The sequence below is a fragment of the Molossus molossus genome, unplaced genomic scaffold (assembly GCF_014108415.1).
Source record: "Molossus molossus isolate mMolMol1 unplaced genomic scaffold, mMolMol1.p scaffold_m16_p_1, whole genome shotgun sequence".
Classification (NCBI taxonomy): domain Eukaryota; kingdom Metazoa; phylum Chordata; class Mammalia; order Chiroptera; family Molossidae; genus Molossus; species Molossus molossus.
This window is the reverse complement of record NW_023425344.1, coordinates 178786434-178794654: the sequence shown is the minus strand read 5'-3', so window position 1 is coordinate 178794654 and position 8221 is coordinate 178786434. Positions and strand designations below refer to the sequence as shown.

Genomic DNA, 8221 nt, shown 5'->3' with positions numbered 1-8221 from the left:
CCTTTCACGTCGATGTTTCTCTCTTTCTCTCTCTTCCTCCCTCTCCCTCCCACTCTATCTGAACAAAAAATGGAAAAATGTCCTCGGGTGAGGATAAAAAAAGAAAATTTTACCTGCTTTCCTTTTTTTAAAAATATGGCTTCTAGAAAATTGCATGTGTGGCTTGCGCCCTGATTCTGTTGCAGAGTTGGGCATTGTGGAAGTCATTTGCAAACTTGGTGAGAGTAGATGGCCTGGAATTAAGTAATACCTAGCAAATTATTTATACAGAGAGGAGACTGGGTCAGCATCATAATGCTAGTAAACAAATAAATAATTATGATAAGAGCTATGAAGGGCCACAACAGGATATGCCTAAATTAAGTAACAGAACTCACCACTAAAAAGTCTTCTGGACTTTTTGAAATGTACATAAGTGATTTAATAATTTCATATAAATTGACAATATAATATGTAACTATTTGAATTAAATTCTTTGAAATCAACTCTGAAATGCGGTTTTTGAGTCTCTTTTAACCTGCATTTTCTTTCCTTTTTTTGTCTTCTTTCTTTTTGTTTAAAATTTATTTTTATTTTTATTTATTTATTTTTGCATATCTGGCCAGGAAACTTCATGGTGTTATGGTCAACTTGCCGCACAACCGTGTTCAAATCTGTCACCAACAGGTTCATTAAAAACCTGGCCTGCTCGGGGATTTGTGCCAGCCTGGTCTGCGTGCCCTTTGACATTGTCCTCAGCACCAGTCCGCACTGTTGCTGGTGGATCTACACCATGCTCTTCTGCAAGGTCGTCAAGTTTTTGCACAAAGTCTTCTGCTCTGTGACTATCCTCAGCTTCCCTGCCATTGCCTTGGACAGGTAAGGTCAGGTAGCCAGAGGCTTATTTTATTGTTAAGTGTACTGAAATATTAGCATCATGAAACAAATGAGAAATAGCCATGATTCCACATTTCAGTCAGCTTGTGGTCAACAGAAAGAGAATGAGTTGCCAGAACAGATGCTTCACACAGAGAGGTGGATATAACAGCAGCGTCGGAAAATAGGACCATTGAAGAAAGATGTGACATTGGGCAGTCACATCGTGAGGATGCTGGGGTAGAGCTACTGGATCATGGTGTAGCTTCAGCTTGGTTGGAATTGGTGTTACATGTGTTGCAATTTGCAGTAGGTTGGCTCATCTTGTTACCGGAAGGGTCAGGGGCCAGATTCCCTCAACTCTTGTGGGAGTGGGGCTCAGGATAATGAATGGCCTCTATTGGCATGGAGTTACATTTCTGGAGTAGTAAAGTCCCATGTCCCTCAGTTTAGTCCTGGAAGAGGGGCAGCTGTGGATTCAGCAAAGCTAAAAGAAGCGGGGCCAGTATACAGAGCTTTCTCTCCATGATGAAACTAGGTTCATGTGGCATCAGTCTAGAATCAGTCCACTAATTTATTGTGTGGAGTCCATATGGCTGTGGGCCACGTGGCAAATACAGGACCTGGGAGCCCTACAAGCCGGGAGTCTGGTGCAGCAGCAAGAGAAAGAGAGAGAGAGAGAGACAGAGACAGAGACAGAGACAGAGAGACGGACCGAGAGAGAGAATGTCTGGGTGGGGAATGTCTGGCCCTTGGGCCACATAAGGCTCGAGAAATTCATACCAGCTAACATCACATGCCTCACAGAAAAAAGGTTCCCCACTCCTGGTGAGAGTTCAGATATTCAGGTTTCAAGTGCCTGCAGTGGCCACGCCTATTCTGGCCACTGACTTGCTCTCAGGTGTGACAGGCAGATAGACACCTTCCACCTTCCCACATCACTCAGACCTTATTGGGCAAGAATCTAAATTGCCTTTATTCAGTCCCTTCTCCCATGGATCTTCAGGGAACAGACTTGGAGAGTGTTAACTTCAGCTTTCTGGAAAAGCTGTATAAAAGGCACATCTATATTATTTAGTCTTCCCTTCACTCCTTTCCTGTTAAATAATAACCAGATTATTACAGTGTCATCAATCTGATTGATAACTCCGCAATTAGGGCTTTTTGAATAGGATGAAAACATTTCTGAAAAAACAAGAGAATAATTCAGTGGTTATTTAACAAATGATTAGCTAGTCCAGTTGGACCTGGCCAGATAATACCAGAATTCCTTTGGAGGATTTATTTCCAAGGCCTTTTATTGTGATGGTTGTTGTTTTCTCTTCCTATCTTCTTTAGGAGGATGTTCATTTGGAAATTAATTTTATATATAGCTACGACCATCATACATAGTTTGATCAAATTTATCAAAGTGTAAAGATCTCAGTAATCAACAGCTTCCTGCCTTTCCCCTTTGTTGCCAGCATGTTGCAAATACAGTTGAGATAATAGTACATTTTAGAGAATAGAATTAAATAAGCAAACAAGAATTGAAAGTATTTTGTGTCCATGAATACTTTTGATTTCAAGATTTGCAGAGAGGGAAAATGTTGCTAAAAGGGATAATGCCGGCTCTTTTGACTTTATACCCGACAATAAATGTAACTGCTTTTTAGATGAATTTTTAAACTCTTTGTCCATTCAGAACATACTGAATACTTTAATGATCTATGGGGGTATGGACTGTGGAACCGATTTGTAGAATCACTGCAACCTCTCGGGCCTGGAACCCTGATTTCATTCGCTGTCTAGTGTCATCGCATGAGAACACAGTCATACTAAGACCCTGCATATGAGGAGAAGTTGGTTTAAGAGAGGGGACTCTGGAGCCCAGAACTCTATATCTACATTGCATTCTTGGTGGGTGGCTTTGGGCCAAGTGGCTTCACCTTTCTGAGCCTCAGTTTCCTAAGAATTAAATGAATTATTTGTGGCCTGTGCTTGGATAGATTGCACCAATATTTGCCTCTCTTTTCTAGGCTTTGCTTTTAATCGTCACATTCTTCCTTAGATATATCGTCTGCAATCATTTTACCATCAGCCATTCCAGCTCTTTGGAATTTTCTCTAGAAACTCACCATCCACAGGGGTAGAGTAGCAGGTGACAAATCCAAGTGACATGGGCCAGGCTGGGGCTGTGTGTCTGCATTTGTGTTCATTGGGCCAGTCACTTAGCAGATGCAGCTAATAGTTGCTTTGTGGCTATCTAGATTTAGTGGGCAGGACTCTTATTTTCTTAGACGAGAAATCAGAAATCTAGAATTCTGTCATTTTCATTAAAAAATTTTTTTTTCCCTCTATTGATTTTAGAGAGAGGAGGTGAGAGGGAGAGAGATAGAAACATCGATGAGAGAGAATATCGATGAGAGAAAACATTGACTGATCACCTCCTGCATGCCCCTCACCGGGGATTGGGCCCACAACCTGAATGTGGAATCGAACTGGCGGCCTCTTGGTGCATGGGTCAACGCTCAACCACTGAGCCAAACTGGCCGGACTAGAATTCTGTCATTTTTAAATGTTTGCAATTAATTTGCATTAAAAAAATATGTGGACTATTCAAATCCCTTCAGCAAGCTACATGTGCATCATGCGATGCCCGTTTGCCATGACTGCTCTACAGTAACTCTGCATGTCTCTGCCGTTCTCAACAAGAGGCCTTTCAGTATCTGGAAGAACCGTTGCACAGACTGGAATATAACAGTGAAAAGTCGAGTTACGTCGTGGTGATGTAATTAACTACAGCCCTAATGAATTTTGTGTTGAACCACTGTTCATAGCTGGTGTCCTTCCAAGGGCCCCTGTAGTACGTGCTTGGCAAGGTCTAAAGTCTTCAGACCACATTGTGGACTTTTCTGGAAGTTTTTCAGAAACATTTTTATTGAAATATAATTTATGTACCACAAAATTCACCCATTTTCACTGTACAAGTCCATGAATTTTAATGTCTTTATAGAGTTTGCAGCTGTCACCACAGTGGGACTTTAGGACAGATCCATTGACCTAAAAAGAAGCTTTATGCTCATTACACTCGCACTCTAGTCCCAGTCCCAGACTTTGGCAACCACTAAGCACTTTCTGTCTCTGTATGTTTGCCATTTTTGGACATTTCATGGAAGTGGAATCATATAATATGTGTTCTTTTATGTGTGGCTTCTTTTACTCAGCATAATGTTTTCAAGGTTCATCCATGTTGTGGCATGCATTAGTACTTTATTTCTTTTTTTCTTCTAGTTTTACTGACATATAATTGACATACAGCACTGGATAAGTTTAAGGTATATAGTGTAAAGGACTTACATATATTGTGAACTGATTGCCACAGTAAGTTTAGCTAAAATCCATAATCTCATATAGATATTTTAAAAAGAAAAATATTTTCCCTTGTTATGAGAACTCTTAGGATCTACTCTCTTATCACCCTTCTTTGTTCTTTTGTATTGCTAAATATAGTCCATTGTATGGCTATACCTCATTTTATTTATCCATTTATTAGTTGATGGACAGTTGAGTTGTTTCCATTTCTTGGCTATTGTGAATAATGCTACTATGAATCCTGAAAGTTTTTTAGGAATAGGATTCAACAGGGGTGAGAACATGTTATTTTGAACACTTTTCTGCTATACCTGAAATCAGTGCAATAATCATCATGGGTTATTTCTGGGCCCTTGGCTTTAGAGAGGGAGATATGCAAGCAATAGGAAATCCCTGTTTTTTTTTTTTTCCATGAGAATATCTACTGTATATTTGCCATTCTTTTTAAAAAGTAAACAAGTCCTTTTAATAGAAAAATAAGGCTGGTAGGTTCCTTTTTTATTATCCAGAGATACAGATGACCTGTAAGCTTAAGTGTGGTGCACATGAAGTTGAAGGGAAGACAGTCCTTTCTCTCACTTCTTTCTCAGATACTGTTTCATGGCACCGAGTCAGGCAAGTTAATTGGAAGGCCACCTACACTTCCTGCATTATTTTCTAGAGGTGTACACACTAACACAATTATTTATAATGATCCTGTGTGCTTGTGTTGCAGTCTATTTCCCACTACATAATGGAACCAAAAAATGAAGCCTGGGTTTGTTATCTGCTAGTTAGCAAATGGGAGTCAGAGACAGTGAGCTCCTGAGTGTGTGCTTATCCGTGGGTGCAGGCCATCACATTGGATTTATAGAGTTGTGGTTAGAAACTTTTATCTGTATTCAGAGAAATAAAATTGAGAGCATGCATAACTTATGTTTTGTTTTTTCTCCTTTTTTTCCCCTCCCAGAAGACATCTAGGACATTTCATCATGCCCATACATCTCTGATCATCTGTGTCTCCCTCAGCTGGAACACTGTCCCCCAACTTGTCCCCCGCCAGACTCCACCACAGTGCCACCTTCTCTTGACATTTCCTCAGGTGCTCCCTCTCCCATACCTCCCTTGTGCATACCTCTAGTAGAACCATCATCTCATTTATAATTGTTTGTTTGCATGCCTTTTCCCCCATTAACTTCAGAAACATTCCTTTATGACTTTTCTTCTTTGTAACCCAGTGTCTGGCACATAGGTGGTGCCCAGAAATCCCTGTGCTAGGAAAGCATGCATGCTTACCTGGCCCATGAGTGAATGAATGTTATTTAGTAGGGCGGACGACTGACTCCAGCACTAGCTGACTCCAGTGACGCAGGCAAAGCTAATCTCTGACAGTCACCATGTTCCTGGTGGCTGTTGGCAGCCCTTTCCTGCAAGATGTGGCTCTAGGGTCTGAAGAACTACTCAGTTCTGCCAAATCATTGCTGATAGCGAAGCAAGGTGCTTTTGGGATTCTGTTCAGGTGGTTATGGAATAATCAAGTTAAGCCTGAAAGAAAAAAACTTGTATCATGCAGGCATTTTAGGCCTATTAATTGATCTTAGGGTTACTAAGTGATTATTATGGGAACAATAGCTACTGAGCAGCCATAGTTTTTGTCAGAGTCCATCCTTCATATTGGGTTTTGCCCTGATCAGCTGTAAGGTTAACATATCCATATATACATTGTTGCATAAGTCTGCTTTGGAAATGTGTGCAAATTTCTTTATGTTAGTGGCTTTGAAAATTGCCCTAAATCTTCTCTAACCCATATAAAATTTTTTACAAATTACCCTTAAATTGAAAAATCGGTATCTTTGCAGCAGATGGAGACATCCTTTATATTGAGAGCACTCTTTGGGATTTAATCCTGGTGGCAGTAATAATAAAGCTAGTTATGAATTGTACGGCAAAGTCCTCAAAACTTAAGGTCTGGCTACCCAGTTTCCTCATTGGTTCCCTCTTTCTTAGGCAGAGTAAAAGAACTTAACCCTTTTTTTATGTCTCCTACTTTTAGTAATACAGATTCCCCAATTTAAAGCATATTTTCTCCTGTGAAAATGAATTTTGCATGTGCATTTTGCAGGTACTACTCAGTTCTCTATCCGCTGGAGAGAAAAATATCTGATGCCAAGTCTCGTGAACTGGTGATGTACATCTGGGCCCATGCAGTGGTGGCCAGCATTCCAGTGTTTGCAGTGACCAATGTGGCCGACATCTATGCCATGTCCACCTGCACCGAAGTTTGGAGCAACTCCTTGGGCCACCTGGTATATGTTCTGATCTATAACATCACCACGGTCATTGTGCCTGTGGCTGTGGTCTTCCTCTTCTTGATACTGATTCGGCGGGCACTGAGCGCTAGCCAGAAGAAGAAGGTCATCATAGCAGCGCTCCGGACCCCACAGAACACCATCTCTATCCCCTATGCCTCCCAGCGGGAGGCCGAGCTGCACGCCACCCTGCTCTCAATGGTGATGGTCTTCATCTTATGTAGCGTGCCCTATGCGACCCTGGTTGTCTACCAGACTGTGCTCAACATCCCTGACACTTCTGTCTTTTTGCTGCTCACTGCCATTTGGCTGCCTAAGGTCTCTCTACTAGCGAACCCTGTGCTCTTTCTTACTGTGAACAAATCTGTCCGCAAGTGCTTGGTAGGGACCTTGGTACAGCTGCACCACCGGTACAGTCGCCGTAACGTGGTGAGTACAGGCAGTGGGCTGGCTGATGCCAGCCTGGAGCCCAGCATGCGCTCAGGAAGCCAGCTCCTGGAGATGTTCCACATCGGGCAACAGCAGATCTTTAAGCCCACGGAGGACGAGGAAGAAAGTGAGGCCAAGTACACTGGCTCTGCTGACCTCCAGACCAAGGAGATACTTAGCACCTGCCTGGAGGGAGAGCAGGGGCCACAGTTTGTACCCCCTATGTCACCCCCGGGCACAGTGGACTCTATATCCCAGGTGGCACCAGCAGCCCCTGTGGAGCCTGAGACTTTCCCTGGCAAGTATTCCCTGCAGTTTGGTTTTGGTCCTTTTGAGTTGCCTCCTCAGTGGCTCTCAGAGACCCGAAACAGCAAAAAGCGGCTGCTTCCCCCCTTGGGTAACACCCCAGAAGAGCTGATCCAGACAAAGATGCCCAAGGTAGGCAGGGTGGAGCGAAAGCTGAGCAGAAACAATAAAGTGAGCATTTTCCCAAAGGTGGATTCCTAGCAAGGATTCAAAATCCTGGAAGCAGCAGAGAGTTCCCCCATTCCGGCTTGCCCTTCAGTGTGGTTCTGTGATTTATATGATCTCATTGCAACCCAAAATGGGTCTACTTTTCCTGTCTGGGCCAAATGCTTTTGAATGAGAGGGAAATCTGTATAAAATCAATGTCATCTTTATTGAGGGAGAATATATATAATCACAGTGATCCATGTCCTCAGTAAAGTCCACGTTCCTCTCTCTGGAGACGAAAGCTAGGCATTGTGAATCAGGCCTTGGGGTGGGTAACCCATGTGTATCATCTGGGGATCCTCAGTTCTCTGAGTCCAGCAGAGTCTACACAGAGAGAAGGGCATCCATGAGCTCAAAGGGAACAGGACCATTCCAAGTCCAAGATAATGGTGGAGTGGTATGGCTACAAAGAAGATGCCCATTTGATGGACTTAAATGTGACAAATAAATTTAAAATGTTTGATATCGATCTTATCTTCAGGGAAGATAGGGACTTGGCATTTAACACCATTTCTTAGGAAGGCCTGGTCATATGTCTTGTGTTTCTCCTGATGCCTGTCATCCCTTTCACTGGGATATGGATAAGGAATGTCTCTTCTGCCCCCATTTGACTGACATGGCAATAGATGTGCCTGGCCATAGGGGAGATAGTCTACCCTTGATTATCCTGCCCTTCTCCGGGCATCAATGAGGCCTCAGAAAGACATGTCTGCAGATTTGGTGGGAAAGCACTGCAAGCTCTTTACTAAGTCTTTCCCCTTTAAATTATGTTTGTTTGTTTT

At 42.6% G+C, this 8221-nt stretch overlaps 1 protein-coding gene across 1 annotated transcript; it reads left to right on the top strand.

Annotated features, from left to right (window-relative positions):
• The first annotated feature begins 608 nt into the window (after positions 1-608).
• Positions 609-7480, top strand: GPR176 (G protein-coupled receptor 176). The gene is made up of 2 exons (XM_036270623.1): positions 609-858; positions 6311-7480. Exons 1-2 carry the CDS (start codon positions 614-616, stop codon positions 7431-7433), a joined length of 1368 nt encoding a protein of 455 aa, XP_036126516.1. The 5' UTR covers positions 609-613; the 3' UTR covers positions 7434-7480.
• The last annotated feature ends 741 nt before the right edge of the window (positions 7481-8221 follow it).